The sequence below is a fragment of the Pipra filicauda genome, unplaced genomic scaffold (assembly GCF_003945595.2).
Source record: "Pipra filicauda isolate LSUMZ 115617 unplaced genomic scaffold, ASM394559v2 scaffold172_size1731463_pilon, whole genome shotgun sequence".
NCBI lineage: Eukaryota > Metazoa > Chordata > Aves > Passeriformes > Pipridae > Pipra > Pipra filicauda.
In genome coordinates, this window is record NW_024104240.1 from 1366633 (window position 1) to 1390116 (window position 23484).

The 23484-nt window shown below is 52.3% G+C and overlaps 2 protein-coding genes and 1 long non-coding RNA gene across 5 annotated transcripts; all 3 read left to right on the plus strand.

Annotated features, from left to right (window-relative positions):
* The first annotated feature begins 214 nt into the window (after nucleotides 1-214).
* On the plus strand, nucleotides 215-4274 carry LOC120322949. Of its 3 annotated transcripts, none has more exons than XM_039379711.1 (3): nucleotides 215-1052; nucleotides 1672-1727; nucleotides 3574-4274. In XM_039379711.1, exons 1-3 carry the CDS (start codon nucleotides 273-275, stop codon nucleotides 3701-3703), a joined length of 966 nt encoding a protein of 321 aa, XP_039235645.1. In that variant the 5' UTR covers nucleotides 215-272; the 3' UTR covers nucleotides 3704-4274. The 3 variants fall into 3 exon arrangements, 2 of the variants coding, with proteins under 2 accessions (XP_039235645.1, XP_039235644.1); XR_005562945.1 differs by having other exon boundaries at nucleotides 223-1052; nucleotides 1672-3330; XM_039379710.1 differs by having other exon boundaries at nucleotides 223-1052; nucleotides 1672-4274.
* Nucleotides 4275-4280: 6 nt separating this feature from the next.
* On the plus strand, nucleotides 4281-7957 carry LOC120322950. Its single transcript, XR_005562946.1, has 2 exons — nucleotides 4281-4480; nucleotides 6485-7957. It is a non-coding gene; the product is annotated as an uncharacterized LOC120322950 (long non-coding RNA).
* Nucleotides 7958-18884: 10927 nt separating this feature from the next.
* Nucleotides 18885-20702, plus strand: KCNA10 (potassium voltage-gated channel subfamily A member 10). Its single transcript, XM_027750600.2, has one exon. It carries the CDS (start codon nucleotides 18958-18960, stop codon nucleotides 20506-20508), a length of 1551 nt encoding a protein of 516 aa, XP_027606401.1. The 5' UTR covers nucleotides 18885-18957; the 3' UTR covers nucleotides 20509-20702.
* The last annotated feature ends 2782 nt before the right edge of the window (nucleotides 20703-23484 follow it).

Sequence of the window (23484 nt, forward strand, 5' to 3'; positions counted from 1 at the left end):
TCTTATTTTGACCTTTTATTCCAGCGAGGATGGGGGGAGCCCAGGCCAAGGGCTATCTCTGTCCCTGTGCCCAAACCAGAGGCAGATCCAGTTTGATGTGGGATTTCAAGAGGAACTCCCACTGTGAACCCCCAGAGCCAACCTCTGCCTTCCCAGATTTCAGGAATTTATCACAGTTGGGGGAACAACTCTAATATTTTGCTTAAAAGTTTTTTCCAAGAGGTCCCTCAGAGTTGGGAGGATGGTGGCAAGTTGCAGGGCTGAGTCAGGACATGGGCTGCCAAGGGGCAACTAATGTTGGAAAGGATAAAAAGGAGTGTTTCTCCCTAATCCCAGCAGGATTATTTCCCAGGGCGCTATTTCCCACTTGGGAATTGCACGTGGAGGCTCCCCCAGTTCAGCTCTCCAAGGAGTGCAGGACATCTCGCTGCTCTGTGGGTGCAAACAGAGGTTTGTCTGCCCCTGGCTTCTCAAGAAGGACCATGGAGAAGGACAGGGATGGGGGTGATACCTCCAGACTTTTCCCATGTCACATCTCCAGGGATGTGTGCCTTGGGGACTGTGCTGCAGAGCCCTACTGGATTCTGCAGGAATTTGTCTCTGCTTGGCATCTGTGGGACAGAGAGGATGGGCCAACCCTCAGTGATGGTCCAGCATCTCCAGAGATGATCCTGCATCTTCATGGATGGTCCAGCATCTCCATCACTGCTTTTCACCCTCTTAGGGAAACAGTGGGGAATGGGAAGGGAGGAGGCTGCAGTCAGCCCTGGATCTGGGCTCACACAGGATGCCCGGCACCTTCACCTCTTCCTTCCTATTCCCTATCCATTCCTAGATTTTCACACAGATTGTCTGGTCCCAACCACCAGGAAAAACGGCTGATTTGCATTCTCAGAGAATTTGGAGCCTCCCAAGGCTGCGGGTTAGTTGGGCACCTAAGGAATGATAATCTGGTGAGCAGCTCCACCTGCCTGAGGTTGGGGAAGGACGTCTGGCAAAGGGAAACCAGTTTAGGACCATCCCCGGTCTGCTGGTGTTACTGGGACAGCCAGGTATGTAGTGATCTCGAATTTGAGCAGGTGAGTGGGGCCACGAAGAGTGTAAGGGAGGGATGGGTTGAGTTTAGATCCTTAGGCAGGAATAAGCCCCAGGATGTGGCTGTCGGAGGGAGCGGATCTGCATTTCACAGGCAGCGGTGCCGGGGATGTTGTGACAGTTTTCTGGCAGCTCCTGTCTCATCCTCCTCCCCTGTGGGATCCCGAGAGGGGGAAGAGAGGTTGTTAATGGGAGGGATGAGCCGAGGTGGGTTTCTGTGGGTTGGTTTGTTTTACAGCAGCAAATTTTCCCAGCTCTTTTCCGGGTGGGAAGGAGGGGGGTGGGGGTGGTGATTCCTGCTGGGCTGGCAGGAGCAGGAGAATGGATGGGGGGGGGGTGGAGGGGAAGTTTTGGGCTCCCCAGGAGCCACCTGGAGTTAGGAAAAAATGCTGATTTTTTTTCTTTTTTTCAAACATTTGTTTTAAATATTTTGCCCCTGGGAAGCTGTGAGGTGACAGATATTTCAGTGTCCAAGAACCCCTGATGATTCTATCCGTGTTTAAGTGCAATCTCTCCCAGCCCAAGGGAGTTGCTTGGTGCTGAGTGGGTGTTTTTTCTCATTTCTATGCCAAACAGGGTAAATGTTCCAGAGGGCTCTTGTCCCCCCTTAAATTCCAGGACCATCACTGCAGGTTTGCACAAGCTGAGGAGCCACAGGAGGTTTTAAACATCAGGAAAAGGGAAGGAATGGCTGAAGGAAGGAGAAGGGGCTCCTGCCTGTCAGGTCTTTTCCCATCATTTCTGCTTGGTCAAGCACGGCTGCAGAGGGAGCTGATGAAGTGGGATGTGACAGGTCATCACGTGGATCTGCCAAGCTCTGAGAGCTCTCTCGGGTTTTGGATTGCAAGGGTTGAGCTTTGGGGAAAGAAAACGGCATTTAAGGGGAATGCTGGGAGGGCTCATCTCCACCAAGACCCTTCCTGGATGGGCTCTTTGCCCTTTGTGTCCTCCCTCCATCACAGGAGTGAGGGTTACTGAGCCTGCTGGAGCTCCAAACCAGCAGGAAAGTGAGGGGTTTGCAGGAATTTGAAGTGGAAACAGGTCCTTCCCGGTTCCTGCAGCATCCAAACATTGGTGTCCATCACCAAGAGGCCCTTTTCCCCCTGCCCCAGAGGAGTGGGACCGAGAAAACACTTGTTTGTGGACAATCCTGGCTCTTCATCCTGTGGTGAATGTTTTTTAGAGGGAGATGTACAGATTGGAGGTTCAGCACATGAAACATGAAATTCAATCTCTCATTGCAACATCTGAGAGCTGGTGCCGAATCCATGGGGTGTTTTGCTCCTAGATCCCTAATTTGGTGATTTTTGGTAGCAAGAAAGTCCCACCCAATATTCCCACCTTCACCTTCCTCCCCAGAGCAAGGAGCAGCAGCAGGACCCCGGGTCATGAGTGGGGCCTGGCAGATTCCCACTTAAATCCTCAGCTTTGTAATTCCAGGCCAGGAATTCTCCTGGCAGCCTGTGCCAGCCCCTCTGCTGTGGGCAAGTCTCACCTTTGGGGTCAGATGACCTCAGTTTGGGGTTAGGAAAGTATGTCAAGACACAGGGAACAGCTTGAATACTTGTTCCTGTGTAGTTATATGATATTTGTATGCATATTAATATCATATTTAAATTTATATTGGTATGTAGGTGTTTCCATTCTGGTTTTTTCTCTACCTGAGTGCAGGAAGAGGAATATTCAGTCCATGCACACCCTTTATCTCCTTCCTAGGAGTGGTGGCACCAACTGAAGCAGCTCCCTTCTCACCTTTCCAAGGCCCAGTAAATCCTATTTTATTAGAGGTGAAAATATGGCTCCAGACTCAGTTTTCATTGGAACTCATCCCCTCTCCCTCCCAGCAGCCCAGCCCTGCTGCAGCTGATGTTCTCCTCGAGCATCTCTGCACCCACAGCTCGATGGAGGAGCCTCGACCCCCCTCAGATCCTGCTGTGTGTGTGTTGAAATGGGTGATTTTTAAGAGCAGAGATGGAACTCGAGCCCTCTCTATCCCTCTTGGTGCATTCCTAAATAAAGCACAGGCGCCACTGTCCTCTTCTGGCAGGAGCTGTCATACCACAGCCACTTGCCAAGACCTGCAGGGCCCTTTTTTGGGGTGAATTAGCCATGTTCCCTCCCTCCCCCCTGCAGAGAACGGGATGTGGGGACCCCGATTCCTCAGCAGCACGGTCCTGGATTTGGGGCTGGATGCAACCAGTGGATCCTGGAGACTCTGGGTTGTCCCAAATCCTGGTGAGATTTAAATCAATGTGTTGTGCTGTAAAAATCCTCCTGGATGAAGCTGCTGTATTTCCATCCCCCAGACAGGGGCACTGTTGGATTTAATGCCTGGTATTTTGATCTTTTTTTGAGCTATTTTGATCTTTTTTTGTGGTTTACTGTCCACTAAAGCTTCTCCAGAAGGGGCACACTTTCCCTGCAAGGTGAATTTAAGATTACTGACTGTAACTTTAATTTTCTTGGTCATTTTTTCAGTCACCCGTGGCCGACAAGACCCAGTAACCAAAGAGCAGACAGAGACTGCTGCTTTGGAGACACCAGCAAGCTCTTCTGGCTGTTCCAAGGCTTCAGCTGCTGCAGGAGCATGATTTGGAGGCTCAGCTGAAGGAACCTGAACAGGCAGAGCTGCTCCCTCAGGCTGTGGATGGAAAGAGGAGTGAAGGGAACAAACCTGCACCTCCCTCACCCCGTGTGAGGGATGTTTTGGCAGCTCAACCCTCTCGTGCCTCAGTTTCCCCACCTATAATCTCACTTTGGAAAGGGTTCTGAGACGATGAAGTGATGCTGTGCTTGGCCTTGTGGCTCCATAAAGCAGGAATGTCCACTTGGGATGGATGTTGGCTCATCCTTGTCTCCTGCACCTCCCAGGAGGAGCTTCCCCTCCCCTGAGCCTGGTTACAGCCACCCCCTTGCCTCCCTCCTGGCTGTCCCCAGCATGTGCAGAGAGAAGAAAGGACCTAATTTCCCACTTTCCTCCCCCTCCTCCATATTTCCTTGGTTTCCAGGGGCTCCGAAGGGGAAGAATTTCATTATGACCTTGCTTCAGCCTTTTATTTTCCTTCTGTATGGTTTTGCTTCCCCCATTATCTGAAGAGAAACCATCTCCCTCTCCTTTCCTTCAGCCCAGAGAACCTGTGGATGCCTCATTCCTGGAAGAGTCCAAGGCCAGGTTGCTTGGAGCAGCCTGGGCTAGTGGAAGGTGTCCCTGCCCTCAGAACGAGATGAGCTGTGAGGTCCCTCCCAACCCAAACCATTTTGCGATTCCTCATCCTTTGGCTGAAGAAAAATGATGCAGCAACGACCCTTCAGGGAGGAGACTGCTGTGGGGATTAAATTCAGGCTGGAGAAGGATCCTTTGATGCCATCCTACGTGGATAGGGGGGTGAGATGCTGCTCTCCCCAGGGAGCAGACATGTGCCCTGGTCAGAGGTGCTGGGAGTTTCCTATTACTGATACAGAATAGCCTGATTTTGGTGACCAGGAGCTGCTGTGACGTGGGTTGGGGTTATCCAAACCCATCAGGGAGGTGACAGGCATGGAACAGGAGCTGGGGAAGCATCGAAGTGGGCATCAAGTCCCGCAGGGAGGAACTTCATTGGGGTCATTGTAGGGTCTGGGTTGATCAGGGATGGTGTTTGTGGACAGTCTGACGAGGGGAGGGGGATCAGATTGCCCCACCACGGGCATGAGGGATTGCATAGCCCAGGCCATGAAATCAGAGTGGGCAGAGAAAGTGATAATGGAAGGTTAGAGAAGGTGGAGTGGTGGGAAAAGGGGCCTCAGGGCACAGGGACCATCCTCCTTCCATTAAAGAGCTGGTCCAGAGGCTGGGATGTCACTCCTGGCTCTGTCCTAAATGCTCTTCACCTCCTCTGTGTACTGGGGAAGTGGTTGGGGTCTCTGACACCTCAGAATCAAAGTAATAGTGGAGAGTTCTCCTGTGTGAGCATCCCCTGTTTTCCCTCTGACTGGCAGGAGCCAACCCCAAAGCACAGGGGTGGTGGAATCCAAGGTATTTACCAGAACACCCACTCCCACAGACTTTGGTTCCCTTTAACAGCTCTGCAGATGGACTCAGGACCGGGATTTAGAGCTCAGGAGGGAGCACTGGGCGGGACAGACCCGGCTCAGCGTCAGGCGGACACCGGAGCGCTGCCCCCAAACCAGGAGGGAAACGTGGCTGGGGAAGGGAAGAGGGAAAATCGCTGTCCCAGCTGGAAGAGCAGCGGGTGGCAGTGCCAGCCTGCCCACAGCCCAGGCAGCTGCTGCCTTATCCCAGCTGGGAATGCTCTGCCAAGGCAGATGCCAGAACTCTCATAGCACGGGGGCAGCGGCCGGGTCAGTCGGGGAACGGGGAAACCCCAAACCTCCTTTTACTGAGTCAGTCTCAGCTTTCCCTTCTCCTGCTCTGGTTTTCGGGGATGTTGGGAACCCCAAGTCCCAAGTGCAGAACCCCTCCCTTTTTCTCCTCTCTCAGCCTTCCCCATCCCTCTCCACCTGCCAGGGACCCACTGGAGCGTGGCTGGAGTGGAGCTGCTGGCGCTTGGCTGCTCCCGGCACCGGCTGCTCCCGCTGGGCCGGGCAGATGGCAGGCAGGGCACGGCACACCCTGCAGAAAAACACACTGGAAAGCTTTTGTTTTGCTGCCTGGAGCTTCTCTTTCAGGTTTCCAGGGCATCGAGGGGGCTCTGGGAGCAGGAGCAGCCCTGGTGTGATGGGGGAAGTGTCTGGCCCTCCTCAGGGAGGGCTCAGGGTGGCAGGTGATCCCTTGGGTTGCTCCGGATGGATTTGGGCATCACCTGAGGAGGGGCTGGATTCAGCTTTGAGGCTTTTGGTGATGATCAGATATAAGTCCTGCAAAGTAGGAAAATAAAGCAGAAAAAAACTCCCAAGTGGGACAGAAAGCAGTGAGCAGGAAGGTGATGGAGATGGTGATGAGGAGGGAGAAACACAATCCACCCGAGTGGGTGCATAATTTATTCCCTCATTAGCTTTTAATGAGCCAGCTTTTTGTATCAAGTCTTCTGACGTCCTTGTAACAACTTCAGGCCTTTCTGTGGAGCATCACCCTCTCTGGGTGTTCCTGTGCCACTTGCCATGCAAACATGATTCTTGATATGTCCCGTGCCTTCGTTACCACCATTCAGCTGAACGAGTAATTAATGAGATTCCCCATTGCTGTGGTGTAACTGTAACCCCTGGGAAATTCCCACTGGGCCGTCCCACCTCTGAGGGGGCTGGGCAGGCATGGCCTTGGGTGGTGCTTGAAGGAGGAGGGAGGACTTTGGATTCCTGGTGGGTTGGGTTAAAGCAAAATGGCCAAGCTGATGATTTGGGCAAGCCATGGACCTTTCATGCTACCTCTTGCTGTCCATGATTTCTGCAGGACTGGATGATACACCTGATACTAAGATGCAGTCAGCTCACAGAGAGCAAGGAGAGGTGGAGAGGACCCATCCACGCTGGCCAACAAGGTGATGGCCACGCTGCAGCTCCAGGGTGCACCTTCCTCCCACCCTCCTCACCAGAAGATGATGGGCTTAACTCATCCCATGGATTCTTGGGATAAAGATGACCAGGACACTATACCACAGGCTTGGAAGGACCTACCAAAGCAACCAAAATCTCCTGTAGCTGGTGCTTGGTGGGAACGAGGTGGGTCTTTGCTATCGGGAAGACCCCTCTGTGACCTTGGAGCGTGTTCCCTCTTCCCCAGCGTCGCTGGTGCTGCTTGGAGCTGAATGCAGAGCTCCTTTGGGAGTTTTCCACAGGGTGGGATGCTCAGTGTCTCCTGAAAAATCCCTTGAAAGGCTCCCAGGGCCTCCCTGGGACATGGAGGGGCCACAAGTCAACCGGACCCCGCCGTTCTGAACTCATTTCCCTAAAGCCTTGCACAGGGAAGAGAGTGAGACCAGGACCCAAGCCCAAGGTTGTGCAGCTCCTGTTGAGGCAGGAACATGCCTTGGTGGGACCAAGAGCCTGGACCAAGACCCAAATATTGCCAGGCAAGAGCTGCTGGACTCTTTGGTGCCATTTGCTCTTAAAAAATAAATGCTGCTACTTAAAACAGGTGTTGCTGCCCAGTGGGAAAGTCTGAATGTGAAGGGAATCCCTCACCCCATGTGGGGATAAATCTGTTCCCAAGTACTAAAACTCTCCCTGGGAGGGTTCAGCTCAGGACCTGGGCTCTTGGGGGTCCAACCTCTGCCTTGGGGGTGGTTCCTGAGGAGTTTGGGGTTTTTTTGGGTCAGTTGTTACCCTGTGTGTGAAGATGCACCACAGCCCTGGTTGCAGCACTGTGTTTCCTTTAAAGCCAAGGACAGCAAGGCAAGGTAGGGTTTCACGAGGGTGTAGGATTTCTGAATCTGAGTCTTTCCTGAGACAAACTCTAATCCTCACCTGCGTGTCAGAGACGTGCAGGCACTTGCCACGTCCAGAACCACCCAGGATCCTCCTATTGCTCAGGGAAGGGCTGTCATTTGGGCTGGTTGAACAACACTGTAGGTGAGTGACTGGTTTTAATTGTATTTATTGTGCTTATAGAGGCCTGTAGGACATTGATGATATAATGGAAATATAACCATTATAGCCCCACACCCATGGAAAGTTCCCACCTACATTAAGCCACTTATTTTACTCTGTTATCACTAGGATATGAAAGAATCACCTGGATGAAAAGGTTTCCCTTTATCTCCAGCTAAATTGATGTTTGATTTTTATACCAAATTGTGCTGATACAGGATTTTTGGCTGCTCTTGGTTTTGTGCCTCAACCTACACAGAAACACTCTGTGCTTTGAGAATTTACAGCCTCTGTTTCTCTTCCAAGGCTTAAATAAAGTGGTCACTTTTAGCTGTGATCTTTTTAATGTGTTTGAATGATTTGCCAGGCTTCCATCAGAAAATCCTCAGCTGCTGCAAATCTGCTTAATGGCAACATGTGTGAGAAACGTTGGAGACCTCGAAACACTCCCAGAAAATCTTAGTTACCTTCAGCCTGCTCCAGTTAAACCACAAGGACCTGGGGTGAAAAGAGTTCATCAGGATTTCTGGCAGGCTGAAATCCAGGGTGCCAAGCAGTCACTGAAAGCCCAGAGCAGTGGCAGGAGTGTGTGTTCTGTGGGGATGAATTTAGTGGGGAGGGAATGGGATGCAGGTGTGATGATACCAGGTTCAGGCTGCAATAATAATAGTTCATGGGGTGTTTCTTTTTAGGTTGGTTTGGAAATGAAAGGGGTGTTTTAGGTGATCCTAGGGGAGGGAACGTGGGAATTCCCACTGACCCAGTGATGGGTCAGTGTGGGGAGGGTTAATGGGAATGCTGGGTCAAGACTCTGCTGGTTCAAGTGGGTTTGGTACAGTTTGTACTTAGTGGTGAAGGATAACGTGGTTTACAGAGAGTCTGGGTTTGGTTGTCTTCCCTGGTCTTGTGGGTCCTGCTGCTGGCTCAGTGCTCAGTGCTTGCACTGACAGCACTTCCAGCCTCCAAATTCTAATGGAAAAGTCCATAGAAAATGAGTCCCTGGGGATAAGGACTGGGGGGAAGAGCTCGGAGATGCCAGAGACTTTCCTTGGTTGGTGCTGGGTGCAAGTTCAATGAAGTGACACCCCAGATTTACTCCAGAACTGTTAGTTCCTGTTTGATGTGTGATGAATTCCATGGTCTCAGTGGGAGACAATCCCTGTAGAGACTCTAGAAATTTCCATCCAAGCAAAGCCTCAACCAAATAAAGCCTAATTTTTAATGGGGAAAAAATTATTGTCTTGCTGATTCCCAGAGAAATAGGGTTTGGTCTCCTTGGTTGAGCTGTTCCCTTTTACACCTCCCCCAATCCCAAAATGGCTTAAAACTGCAGTTTTTACAGCCAAGATTCTATGTCTGGGCCCCATGGCTGATTTTCCATTGCATCCCAAGATGGAATTCAGCTCATGGCATGCACAGGGAAAACTGGTTTTGCCATGGTTGTGTCAGGGCTGCCCCAGGTGTGGAGTAGGGACCAGGACCCCCCGAGCCGGGGTGGCCACACACCCCTCCAGGCTTGGCTGCCTTGGGCACGGCTGGGTCTGTTTTCAGAGGTCATGGGAAGGAGACTGGGAAACTGCTCCAAGGCAAAATCAGCTACAACTTGGCATGAGAAGCCTGAGGCTGCCAGGGAAAAAGGGCCCCAAGGGGCAGCTTTTTGCTTTGTCTGACCTTTGAGATGTCCTTTTCCCCACGGTTATGGGGAGATTTTCCAGACCTGAGTTTCCAGGATCTAGTTTTATTTTTATTTGCTTGGGTTTTCTCTGGAGCAGCACCTCTGGGAGACCCCAACTTTGCACACCCCCCACCCCCCCCCGTTCTTGGGATGCCCTGAAAGGACTCAGTGCAGGCTGAGCTCAATATTTTCCTTTCCCAATTCAACGGCACAGCATGGAAACCTGCCCCAATTACACAGGATGAAATAAAGCTTGAGGGAAAAGCTCAGCATCCCAAGATGCTGGCATGAGGATTCAGGATGCAGATGACTTTTGGAGGTCAGCCTAGAAATGCCCTGGCTGATGCTCCCCCAGTCCTCAGTGTTTGATCCCTTCCCAGGGTGTTACTCGTGGTTTTACCTTTGCTTGTGAAGTTTTGGGACAGGGAGGGAAGGGAGAGGTCCCTGCAGGGACTGGGGGGAGAAATGGAAAGGGAAATAGTTGTGGTTTCATTAAATCCTTCTGGAAAAGGAGGCAGGGAGCTGAAACATCTGCCTGGACAGGGGACAGTGGGTGATGGTCACACCCCAGTGGATCTTTGGAATAACAGAGGGATTGTGGCCACATCCAGAACCTCTGCCCAGCACCTGCCAGGGGCTGCTCCAGGCTGATTCCAAGGCACAGCCAGGATCCAGAGAGGTACATCAGGGTGTGACCCCCCACAGGGGTTCGTGGAGGAACAGGTTCCCCTGATCATATAAAAACAAGATGGAAAAAGCCCTCCGGGGAGGCAGTTCCTGCTCCTGAAGTTTCAGGACTTTGGGAATTCCTGCAATGGTGATCACAGGCTCCTGGGAATGGGGGATTTTCCTGTGTACCGGAGCAAAGCCAGGCCCAGATGTTGGAAAAGTGCCTGGACAAAGGGCCCCATGGCCAGCAGAGCCCTGGATGCCTCCACCTGGCTGGTTCCTTTGTGTGTGGCCGTGCTGGGGGTGGGAGCAATGGAGACCCCTGTTTTTCCAGCTGCTCCTTCCTTGGGTGCAAATGAAGACGGTCCCTGTGAGACCAGCACTGTCCCAGCAAGCAGCTCTGCATGGAGGGGACAGAAAAGGTCTCATCTGAGCATCACCTCCTCCTCCACTTCAGGCTGCTCCTTCCTCACCCTTGCTTGCAAAGCAAACACCGTGGGACACTTTTGGAGACCTATAAGAGGTGGCCTGAAGCCCTGGACGCCGCTGCTGCTGCCGGGCAGGGCCCAGCGAGGGAGCAAAGAACCCATTTCAGGCACAAGGAGAATGAGGGCAAGGAGTCCCACTGGGCTCACGTGGGTACTGGCATCGCCTTTCCGCAGGAGAGGCTGGAGCATCCCAGCCCTGCCCGGGAGAGGGGAAGGGGCAGCACGGCTGGGCAGCCCCCGCCTGGCACGGGGATGGGAACAGGGGGACTGGGGTCCCCTCGCGCTGGAGGAAGATGAGGACGATGCAAAAGCTGGGTTTGTTGCTCCCTTCTTGGTTTTGTTGTGGTGGGGTGAACTTGGGGGGCAGAGGAGAGGAGAGGCTGGTGAGTGGGTTTGGGGCAGTCGGGCGCTGTTTTCCTCTTTTTTTGGGGGGTATTTTTTGGGTCGTGGTGACCACAGGGGGAGTTTGGTTTGTCCTTGGAGGAAGAGGGAGGGTGAAGTGCTACTGATCCCAGAGGGTGAGCTGGATGAACCCTGGCTTTACCAGGAGTCAGAGGGTCTCACTGGCACCATCTCAATTACTTAATTACTCTTAATTATTTTTTGCTGCCGGGTCCAGATGACAATGTCTTCACCTGGGGGGGGTCTGTGGGGTTGCTGGGATGTGCTGGGGGGTGCCCTGATCTATGCACTGGCTCTGGCTCAGCGCGTGATGCCACAAACCCTGAGCGGCACCGGGCCCCCAAACCTGCCACGGGCTCCTCTTAGTGCTGCTGTTGCAAACCTTGGGATCGATGCAGGGACCCGTCTGACCCGATTAGCAGCTTCCTATTGCTTTCCATTTATCCCTTCGATCCGTTTTTGGCTCTGGCCACCCTCCTCCTCCAGGGTTTGCTGCCAGTGCGGATTTTGAGGGGGGACAAAGTCATTTGCTCACCCCCAGGAGCAGACTGAGGTTGCAGCTCTGAGCTCCTGCTGCTGGGTCAGGGAGGGGGCTTTGCCTCTATCCCAGCACTTTTGGACAGCCTGGGAAAGTTTCCCATCGATTTGGAATCGAGTTCTTTATCGTGTTACAGGGCAGTAAGCAGAAGGGGGGTGAGGGGTGGCTGCCTGCCCTGGCCCCAGCCAGGTGCCCGGGTGGAGCCAGGATGCTCAGGAGGGAAGAGCTCCCTCCAGGCACCCACTTCCTCACATCTCTTCAGGTCCAGGCTTATCAAAGCCCTTCCGAAGTGCTTTGTGTCCGTGTTTCATTCATCAGATGCTTCCTAAAGTGTGTCAAACCCTTGGCAGCACCAACTGCTCCGTGAATGCCGGCGCAGGGCAGACCTTCAGCCTCCAAAGGGCCATTTCAGCACCCCCAAAAGCCACCACAGCATCCTCAGAGTCAAAAACCCATTTCAGTCTTCCTGAATCAGGTTAAAATCCCGGCTCTGAGCCCTGAGCAGATGAGGAGGGCTCAGCTGCAGCCAAGCCTGGCCCAGACCCGGGTGGTCCCTATTCCTTCAGCCCTGCAGAGCTCATTTCATCCCACCTGGCTTTTCCATTTTCCTGCTGCCTGTGCTAGGCTGCAGCAGCTTTCAGGCACACCTGGTGTGGGACCACGTTGGCTCTGAGCAGGAACTCTCCCTCACTTGTTATTAAATTACGTCCTGACCCGGTTAATCCGTGGCTGATTAATTTCGGGCTCCATGGCTGGGTATAAGGAAGGTTTCATCTGTCTCGTGGTGTGTCCTGTGTGTCCCGGGCTCTCTGATAATCTGATTTTTTTCGTATAAAAAATTACGGGCGGAAAAATCAGACTGAGGTCTGAGAAGTTGGGAGGGTTGCAGGGCTCTGGCTGGGGGTGTTTTTGTGCCTGCTGTGGGGGTCAGCAGGGGTGGACACCTCCAGCCCAGTGCCAGGAATCCAGTTTGGGATCTTCCTTATGTACCTCTTTTCCCAGAGAGCTCCGTCCTGGCTGGATTAGCACAACACCAGATCTGGGGAAACTGAGGCACGGAGAGGGAAGTAGCTCATAGGAGTTGGTGGTGCCTGTTTCAGGCTGATCATTTATCTCCTGGTGCAACTGCATAGAATTCCAGACTGGTTTGGGTTGGAAGGGACACCTTCCACTAGCCCAGGTGGCTCCAAGCCCCATCCAATGGGGCCTTGGACCCTTCCAAGGATGGGGCAGCCACAGTTTCTCTGGCCAGCCTGTGCCAGACCTCCCCACCCTCACAGGGAAGGGTTTCTCCTCAATATCTCACCCAAACCTGCCCTCTGGCCGTTTAAAGAGAATGTGTGGGTTTAAATATTAAAAGTCCTACCCTGCTTTGCCTCAGACACACTTTAACCTCTGCTTTAAAAACAAAGGACTCTCACAACCAGCTGCTCCTGAGCCCTGGAATCCTTCATTGCCACGGGGCAGGAGAAACCCTGGGATTGATTGCCAAATATTTCAGTATGTTTTGGCCCCTTTTCCATTTCTCCACTATTCCCGTATTGAGGACTTCAGACCAGAGGCAGCTTTTCCCAGACACCCCTGTCATCCCCTGGAAGATTGGAATTATTCCTTCCTGTATTTTTATCATTCACAAACTACCAGCATCTCCCCTCCTGCTCGTTCCCTCACAGCTGCACCCATTTGCCTGGAATTTAAACAGCTCGATTTACAAACACCTCTTCTGAGCCCCGAAGTTTTGCAGGATCTCCCCCTGCAGCTCCTTGTTTTCCTTCCAGAGGTGATTCCTGCCCTGCTCCACCCATGACAGATGCCCTGGGCACCCTCACTAAGCCTCCAAGGACTCTCTGTGCCTGAGCCAGAGCTCAAATATTAATAAACTCAGCCCTAAATCGAGGGCATTGGAGTGTTTAACTTGTGGGTTTGCATATTGCACATCCCGAAGTCCCCTCATGGTGCAGGGGGATGGTGTTTGCTAATTGAGGGGCACTTCAATTAGCAGGGAAAAAGAAAAAATTGCCACTGTGGAGGTGCAGTGGAGCCACCTCAGCTCCATCCCGGAGCCATGGGGCTGGAACAGAGCTGAACTCCAGGTAATTAGTGCTGCAAAGAGAGAGAATAATTAGCAAAGGCTCATTACTGTAGTGAATTGCTCTGTGGACCAAAGCTGGTGCCTGGCACAGGGCAAAGCCCAGCCCACATGGATTTCCAGAAGCATCATTTTGCTTGGGAATTAGGGAAAACCCAGCTGAGGTGTCACTGCCTTTTTATGTTCCGGGACCAGTCCTGTCTTCTCTTCCTTGTTCCCACCCTGCTCCAGCTCATCCCATGTCACATCCCAGGGAAATGGTGACAAGCTGCACTTTTCCCCACAGGGAAAATGAAGCTCCCTGTGCAAACAATAATTCAGGGACCTGCTGCCCAAACTCCCTCCTTTGCCAAGTAATCCCTCTCTGCGTTGGGTGGGGCTGGGGGGTGTCCAGCTCTCTCCCTTCTGGTGCCAGAGCTGTGTGTGCAGAGCTCCTGGGCAGTGCTCCCCTGCCATCACTCACTGCATTCTGGTCCCTCCTGGATGCAGAACACCCTTTGGGGTCCAAATTTGGGATAAATTCCAGCAGTGCTGGGGACACCAGGAGCGCAGAGCAGAGGATTAGAGGGAAAGAAGCGCCAGAGGAATGCCTGGAGCAGCCTGGCTGGGGGAGGTTGAAATCCTAGTGCCAAAGGCTTTTTAAAGTCACCTTGGCTGAACACAAAGGCAGAATTTCCTGAGGGTGTCCAGGGTGCAGCCAAACCCTCTGGAGAGGGAGTTGTGTAACCGTCCTATTTCTTGGAGGCAGCGATGTCATTCCGGGCATCTCCCCCCGGACCCGTCTCCCCCGGACCACAACCCTGCTCTGGCTGCAGGGATATTCCTGTTAACAGCGGGGTTTTGCTAAAGCTTCTCAGCCCCAGCACAAGCCAGATCAGCGGGGCCTCTGGATGGTTTTCACTCTCTGCATTTCCCTTGGCCACAGATGTTCTTTGTCTGGGTGCAGGATGTGACCCTGGTTAGTTCTAGGCAGATGTTAGGGACAAAAAACCTCAAATGAGGTCAGACTTTGCCTATAAACCCGATCACCCTGTGGTCAAAGCCCTGCCAAAGCTGGGTTTGAAGGGGAAATGGATACAGGGTGAATTGAAGTGCCAAGAATATCAGTTTAATTCCTTTTTTCTCAATAGATCCTCAGCTGCCTCAATGGGATGAGAGGAAATGTAAGGACTGTAATCCATACAGGTGCAGAAGGGGTGCATAAAATGATAAAGCAGCCCTGAAGGGCCTGATCAAAGGTCTGGATAATCTCATGTCCCCTTTCCATCACAGAAGGCTGGAGATGAGTATGGGATGCTCCAAGCTGGGCTCTCCTCTGGGACAGGGAGGCTTAATGTGCTCATTAACGTCACAGGGCGGGAGAAACACCTCAGAGGACAGCCAAGGGTGCTGCAGGGAGGGAAATCGAGGTGACCGTGTCCCTCAAGAGCAAAAGAACGTCACCGTGGAGGAATCCAGGCTGAAGTACACGGGGAGAAATGTGCCACTCCCTCCTCTGCCTTCCCAAATGCCTGGGAGGAGGACGAGGGGATGAAGGAGGAGGACGAGGAGGGTGGGAAGGTAACCTGGGTGAAGGTAGAGGTGGGATCCACCCAGGAGGGATGAAACCCCTCTGGAGCACCCAAGATGAGGATGGCCATGAGCATGGAATGGAAAGAAAGAAAGTACGGGAAAGGAAACCCAAAATCCCAGTTATTTTGGTGAATGGTGCCAACCTGCCCCGTCCCATCTGCCCTGAGTGTTCAATGATTTATTAGTTAATTACCAGAGCTGATAAATCCAGCAGCTAGCTGGGATCCAGGCGTGAGGAAGGGGCACAACCCCTCTCCCTTGTTCCCCAGTGATGCCCTCAGCAGGGCTGTGCCAGCTGTACCTGCTGCTGCAACTGGTCCCAGTCATCCCGGGGTGGGAACAGGAGATGTCCCACGTGGTGGTGGCACTGTCCCCTCCTGGAAAAGCTCCCGCTGTCCCCGTGGCCACAGGCAAGAGGTAGGTGGGCACCGGGGGATGCTTCGACCCTTGGCTTTCCCCTCCCCTTCTCTTTTTCCCATCATTATTAGATATTAATGCTAAAAGCAGCCCTTTTCTCCTGCTGGGAATCTCTCTCCCGGTGCCAGCGGCGTGCGGGTCCCCGTCCCCGCTCTCAGCCTCTCTCCCGGGGACCAGCTCAGACCTCTCCACGTCACCGACAAGACCTGTCCCCGCTGGACCATCCGGAGCTTTGTTGGGGATTAAAGGTGGCATCAGCCAGAAGGGCACATCCTCCCCGTCTCCCTGCCCGGCGGGCGGGTGGGGGCAGGAGCCGGGTGGCCGCGTCCCCCCTCCCCAGGCGAGTGGAGCCCGGGAATGGGATGCCCCTTGCACCTGTCCAGTCCCGTTTCCTCGTGGCCCCTCAGCTGGTTTTAGGGCTCCCGGGGGGATGGCGGCCCCGAACTGTGCCGGGTGCCACCGCCGTGCCTGCCAAAATCCACCCCCGGCCAACGACACGGGGAAACTAAGGGAGAGGAGCCTTTCAAATGACGTTGGCCGCGTTATCCCAAAGGGATCTTCCCAGGGTATGGCTGGACTGGTTTTTTTTCCATCTCTGCTTTCCCTACACCTCTCGATGTGTGGTTAATGACTCTTTTCCCAGATGCAGAGAGCTCTGGCACTTCCGTGCCCTGTCCAGGTAAGTCCTTGTGGGTGCTCGTGTGGGTGGGCAACGGGAAGAGCCACCCCCCTTCCCATCCCATGAAGGGGTCACGGGGAGGGGATGGGGCGACAGCATTTCCATTTTTCTATAAAACCTTGGAAACAGACAGTTTTTGCCTCGGGAGAGTGAGGGAGATGAAAGTGGGATGAATGGGAAGTGTAGGGAAATTCCAGATTTTGATGGATACAGAGGGGCTGGTGGGAACCACAGCCCTGGTTTCCTGGGATGTGATGGACAAAACACAAACTCTCCCTCAAAATGACCTTTCTCTTCTCCATTGCTCCCCCTCCCATGGTTTTTATTATTATTATCATTATTTTCTGCAGCCAGGGATTTCTGCTGAAGGATATCAGTTAATCAGATTCCGAGAAGCAGATGTTGGGTGATTTAGGAGGAAAAAAAGAGGCAACTTTCTAGTTCAAGCCTCGGCCGGAGCGCAGGGAAAAGCTTTGGAAGGGGATTTTGTGGCTTCAGGACAGGCTGTTAATTTTGGTCTAAGTGAAAAAGGAGACACATAAGGCGGTGTGGGGGCCTGGGGACGGGTGGGGCACGTCCGTCTGGTGTTGGGACAGACAGACATCAGCATATTTGGGGGCTTTAAGGCAGGAAAAGGAACCTCAGAGCCCTGCATCCCGTGGGACGCTGTCCCAAGGGCTTAAAACAGAGCTGAAAATCACCTTTCCCTGTCCCAGTGGGGACAATTTTCCACCCTCAGCCCTGCCCATGGTGTGTAAATTGTCCCATCACAGCTCTGTGCCTCAGTTTCCCCACAAGGGATGATGCAGGGGGGGCTCAGTTTGATGTTCATGGAGGCTCCAGAGCAAAGCCAGATTTGAAGACATCACAATTCCTTCTGCAACCAAAAATCTTGGGATGAAGACATCCCTCAAACAGGGGCTGGGGAACTTCCTTGCCCAGCAGTATTATGAGTTAATAAGCACTTAATGCTTAAAATACCAAGGTCATCTCATGGTGCTACCTTAGGATGCAATTCCATGGCCAGTTTTAGCTGCTCTGGCTTTGTCCCACTGCCAAGAGAAGCTCCTGGGCAGGTGGACCCCTCTGGGCTCTCCCTTCAGGCTGGAGGTGTGATGGGTCAGGTCAGCTCCTGCATCCTCTGAACACTAAAGTCTGATTCAAAGTTGTTTTCTTTACTTTTTTTTTGGATTTAAAATCATCTGGGAGGATTTATATTAAGGAAAAAAATAAGGATGCAAGGAGGGAATGATTTGTGCTGCTGTTTCTTTTTTCTTTTATACTTAGTTTTCCCTCAAAAGATCCAAAAGAGCGTTATCTGGGCCAGGCTTGTTGTGATATCCCTTTGTCTGCCTCCTGATGCTCCTGAAATCAGGGTTATCCACAGCTCTGGGTTGTTGCTCTGATGTTACATTTTGTCCCTCCAGCACCACCTTTCACAGAGTCACTAAATAGTTAAGCCTGGGAAGAATCCAACCACACGAAGAGCTGGTCCTTGGGCTGGAGCAGCTCCAAGCTGGACATAACTGGGGCTGGAGGACTCGGGTTTGGAGCTGTTGGGGCTCCTCAGATTTGTAGCACATCACTGAGGGGCAAAATCATGTGTCTGCTGCTTCCTCCAGGCATCAGTTCTGCCCCCCTGCCCCAAACACTCTTTTCTCCATGTCTCCAAGTGGGAAAACTGGCACAAACCCAGCCCAAAGTAGTTCCATAGGGATGGATTCCTAAGAACAGCCGTGCTCTGTGGCTTTGGTTTAAGCAAAGGAACATGGTCTGTAAACAGCTTATCATAAATTTTGGGATTTGTCCCCAAATCCAGAATCTCCGCCGAGGAAAGAGTGAGGTTAAACCCTTGTCTGGGATGTGGATGCTGGTTCCTGTAGGAAGTTTTGCTGCCAGGGCTGTAAAGCTGAGAGGAGAAGAGGGAGGATTTGTACAAGACAGGATGTTAAAGTCTATTTCTGCAACAGATTTGGGTTTTTGGCTTGTCCTACCCCCCTTTCCCGGCTGTATGTCAGCAAGGATGCACAAATCTGCTCCTGGGGAGGAAGAAACTTCACAGCCCTGAATTAGTTCAGTGAAATTGGGATGCTGAGGCACCGGGAGCAGCTCGGTCTCCACGGATATCATCTCAGCACTGGGATGGACTAAGCAAACCCTGCGCTGGGGACCGTCCTCGTCACAGGACCGACCCCAGCGTCGCTGCTGCTCCGTGGCCTAAATTGTGCTGCTATTCCTGGCTGTCCAGGGCACCTGGGTTTTTTCACTCCCTTCTGCTGAAGTTCCCTGGGTAAGGAAGCCACTGTGCCCTTGGTGATCCATGGTCACACAGAGCAGCTCCACATGCCCCTCTGTCGTGTCTCCTGTCCAGAGAACATATTTGGAGGGAAATAAATCAGGATGTTGAGTTTACTTGGAAAGTTCATTTTGGGGCAAATCTCCCCAGAACTGTTCCATGGTAATATCTGATTTCTCTCCCTGAGGCAGGACAGGTAATTTCCCAGCTCCATAACTTGGTCCCTGGGCTCCTCTTTGACTTTGCTCCGAGTTCAGAGCAATGTCAGTGCTGTGCTGGGGAGATGCCCGGGAATATTCTGGGGACACAGTGACTGTTCCCGAGCACCTGGCAGAGCCAGTCTGGGAAATTACCCACCCCATGGCCCGAAAGATGCTCTCCAAGTGACCTGTGTGCTTAGCCCAGTTCAGCATCGTCTCCCTCTCCCTTCCCTTGCAGATCCTCATAGCGTGGGAAAGACTCGAGCTGCCGGCGTCGGATCCGGGGATTTATGCTGCTAATCTGATTAGTGTATGATGGACGTGTCCAGTTGGAAGGAGATGGAGGTGGCACTAGTCAGTTTTGACAACGCTGATCAGATCGTGGAGGATCCCTGTTATTCAAACGACCTCAGCCCCGCCGGGCAGTCGCGGAAAGGCCACCCCAGCTGCGCCAACCTGCTCTCCAACCTGAGGATCCTCATCAACAGCGAGAACGCCAACAATGAGACCATCTTCTCCAGGTTCTCTGCCGAGTTCAGCGACCACCTGGTGGGGGAGAGGGTGGGCATGGATGAGGGGGACCAACGAGTCATCATCAACATCGCTGGGCTGAGGTTTGAGACGCGGCTCAAGACCCTTGACCAGTTCCCTGAGACCTTGCTCGGGGACCCGGAAAAGAGGATGCGCTACTTCGACTCCATGAGGAATGAGTATTTCTTTGACAGGAACAGGCCCAGTTTTGATGGGATCCTGTACTATTACCAGTCTGGTGGGAAAATACGGCGCCCGGCCAACGTCCCCATCGACGTCTTTGCCGATGAAATCACCTTCTATGAGCTGGGTGATGAAGCCATGGACCAGTTCAGAGAGGATGAAGGGTTCATCAAGGATCCTGAGACCCTTTTACCAACCAATGACTTTCACAGGCAATTCTGGCTGCTCTTTGAGTACCCCGAAAGCTCCAGTGCGGCCCGGGGCGTAGCTTTGGTCTCCGTCCTGGTCATTGTCATCTCCATCATCATCTTCTGCATGGAGACCTTGCCGGAGTTCCGAGAGGAAAGGGAGTTCAAGTCCGCCCAGGAGCTTTCTAGGAATGTGACAGACACCTTGCTGGCCCACAGCACCTTCACGGACCCTTTCTTCGTCATAGAGACCGCCTGCATCGTCTGGTTCTCCTTCGAGCTCTTTGTCCGCTTCATCGTGTGCCCCAGCAAGACTGAGTTCTTCAGAAACATCATGAACATCATTGACATCGTGTCCATCATCCCCTACTTTGTGACGCTCACCACCGAGCTGATCCAGCAGAGCGAACTCAACGGGCAGCAGAACATGTCCTTGGCCATCCTACGGATCATCCGCCTCGTCCGGGTCTTCCGCATCTTCAAGCTCTCCCGGCACTCCAAGGGGCTGCAGATCCTGGGGCAGACCCTCAAGGCCAGCATGCGGGAGCTGGGCCTGCTCATCTTCTTCCTCTTCATCGGCGTCATCCTCTTCTCCAGCGCCGTTTACTTCGCGGAGGTCGACGAGCCCCAGTCCCACTTCTCCAGCATCCCCGACGGGTTCTGGTGGGCCGTGGTGACCATGACCACGGTGGGCTACGGAGACATGTGTCCCACCACCCTGGGGGGGAAGATCGTGGGCACCCTGTGCGCCATCGCGGGGGTTTTGACCATCGCGCTGCCCGTCCCCGTCATCGTCTCGAACTTCAACTATTTCTACCACAGGGAGACGGAGAACGAGGAGAAGCAGATCCTGCCCGGGGAGGTGGAGCGGCTCCTGGCCAGCGTGGCAACGGGCAACGGCAGCATGGAGTCCCTCAATAAGACCAATGGGGGTTACCCTCGAGACAAGGCCAAAAAATGATGCTTGAGGCCATGGTGGGACTGGGCACTGTCAGGTGGGATTGGCTGGAGAAGGTATCAAATATCTGCATGCTCTGATTTAATTTTATTTTTTTTTTAAACCAAATGTGCTGCTGCTTTTTTTTTTTTTCTAGACATTTTTCAATCTCTGATTTCCTGTGGCTGTTCAAATAAATACCATCTTTCTTATCTCTCTGCCCTGCCCATCAGTCTGGTGTTTTTTATTTGATGCTCATCTGCTTTGACATATCTGTCCTCTGTCCGTGGCATCAGAGTGGAATTCCCCACATTCAGAGATTTCCCCCATTTACTGGAGATGAAAAAGGGCAAAATGACATTAAATGCTTTGCTTGGTGGCACCCAACTGGCCAGGGATGAAGGTGGGTCCAGCTCCCTGTTTCTTTAATCCATTGAAATAATTCCTCCCCACCTACCACTTCGGATCTGGGGATCTGACCAATTCCCAGACCTGGACTGCTCTGCCTGAAAAATAAGCTGGCAAAAAGAAATTAGAAGGGATATTTTTAGCTGGATGAGTTCCCTGGTCTGCCTGACTAATTAATTTTGCTGGCACAGCAGTGATGGATGGACCCAAGCCAGCAGGTGAGGGGATTAGAAGGACAGGGATAGTGACCAGGGATGGTGGCACAGCCACAAGGAACATCCAGGGCACCGGGGTTTGTGATGGAAAACTGAGCTCTGAGAGAGGGAATGGGATTTCTCCTGCAACAAAATGGGATTTCTCCTGCAACAAATGCTCAGTTTGGGGGTTATCTGATATGCAAACACATCTGGGGACAAGCCACAGTGACCTTGTAGTTTTTATTGCCACTTCTGTTGCTGCAAATGTGGCACAGAGAAAATCCACAGAGAAAAAACAAGGCCCGATGTTTCCCTGTTGTCAAAAGGCACTTCTGATTTGCTAAAACATGCACATTTCCAGTGGCACTTCGATGGGAGAAGCCAGCAGCAGCTCATTTTGCCTTTCTCTCCAATGCCAGCAGGTTTTCTTCTGACAAAGACATTTCGTTGCCACTTCACTGTCTCACTCAGCTGTTCCTTTGGATGTCTCTGCCTCCATTAAATCACAGTTTCTTGTGCAGTGTCTCCCATCTGCTGTTATCCCACATCTGCTACCTTTGATGTCTCATCTCCTGAAGGTTCCACCATCCCTGGTTTGCAACTTCATTCAGGAAGCAGTGGTGAAACAGGGATTAGGTCTGATTAATCCTGGTGTGATGGGAAATGCGAGTTTGGGCTTGTTGGGATTTTCCCCGTGGCAGAAATCCCACAGCTCTGATTGGTGGGGGTGGTTGGGTTGGTTTGGGGCATTTTTTTATTTTTTTTTGTGCACTGTCTTTCTGCAATAAGGTGTTTTGCATCCCAGGGGATGGATCTGAGACACAACAAGTACAAACCCTCTTTCATCTGGGACAAATCTTTTCATCTGCTCCCCCTGTTTTTTTCCCCATCCCTCCACCATCCTTTTCTTTACTCCATCCCTTGCAAACCCCCTGCTATCATCTCAGGCAGGAGAAGCTGTGAGAGCTATTTAATTTCCTTCCCACTCTGTTCAAGTTCTGCTCGTCTGTGGGGACGATTGGAGGAGGCACAGCTGGGAACAGCTGGAGAAGGCACAGCTGGGAACAGCTGGGAACATCCCCAGCTCCTCCCCATTCATCACTCAATTCTCTCCAGCAGCTCTTCCACGTCCTTATTTTCATTTCATAACAGCTTCTCTTTCCTTTTCCTCTGGAAAACTTAAACTTTTTACATTCTTTTACGTTTTTCATGGTCCCCTCCCCAGTTTTTCTCCCAGCCCCTCAAATCTGAAGCACTTTTGATATTTACTCCTCGGGAAATCACCACAGGAAACTGATGAAAAGGTTTGGGCTGGGAAATATTTGGCCATAAGCTCCTCACTCCTTCTGCTCCCTCAGCAAACATGGACCATACTGGTGCTGGGATGGATGGATGGATGGATGGATGGATGGATGGATGGATGGATGGATGGATGGATGGATGGATGGATGGAGGAATGGATGGAGTGATGGATGGAGGGAGGGAGGGACAGATGAAAGGATGAACAACCTGATTCTTATTCACTTGTAAACTTTATCTTCAAATAAAGGAATAAATGCTTCAAAGTCTGGCATGCAGGAAACATTGTTTATTTGGACTCAGCTTTTTGTTCTTGGCTTTGTGCTGCTCCCAGCTGGGAATTCTGACTGGTCCCCAGCTGGGAATTGTGTGTGGGAGGGTTGAAGCACAGGACATTATAAAATCCCAGAAGGGTTTGGGTTGCAAGGGCCTTAAAGCCCATCTCATTCCACCCCCTGCCATGGGCAGGGACACCTTCCACTGGCCCAGGTTGCCCCAAGCCCCATCCAACCTGGCCTTGGACACTTCCAGGGATGGAACAGCCACAGCTTCTCTGGAAAACAGATAATTATAACTCTCCAGACCCGTGAGCTCTGCAGAGGTTTCCCCAGCAGTTTGGCTCCCACCATCCACTGTGGGAAGCCAGGTCCAAAGCAAATCCCTGATTTATATCACAAGGATGGGGTCAGAGCCATTAAACCCCTCCAGACTCATTAACTTCCTATTTATCCTAAAGGGGAGGAAAACCAGGCTGTGAATTCAAAGTGTCAACACTCAGCTGGTGCTTGATAAAAACCTGCCAGAAACCCCATTTGCCTGCACAGTTTGCAGCTTGGTGCCTTCCCAGATAGAAGCCCAAAGCTCAGAGCTCAGTGAAATCCATAAAAAGCTCTCAGTAACAGTCCTGTTCTGGACTCAAGCCCTAAGGAGCCAATCCTTCATGTCCTCCCTCACACAGGCTGAATTCCCTCTGGAAATTTTGCCAAAGGAAAAGCTAAAAAGAAGGCAAGAAATCTGTCTTCTGCTTTATCAGAAAGGTGTTTCCTGGCTGCTTTTTTTCCCTGGGACAAATCAGAACCTGAGGCCAGGCGTGAAA

Coding starts and splice junctions, on each gene's coding strand:
- LOC120322949 (XM_039379710.1), top strand. CDS start 273: ATGGGCTGCCAAGGGGCAACTAATGTTGGAAAGGATAAAAAGGAGTGT. Junction 1,053..1,671: donor GGTGTTACTGGGACAGCCAG/GTATGTAGTGAT, acceptor TATGCCAAACAG/GGTAAATGTTCCAGAGGGCT.
- KCNA10 (XM_027750600.2), top strand. CDS start 18,958: ATGATGGACGTGTCCAGTTGGAAGGAGATGGAGGTGGCACTAGTCAGT.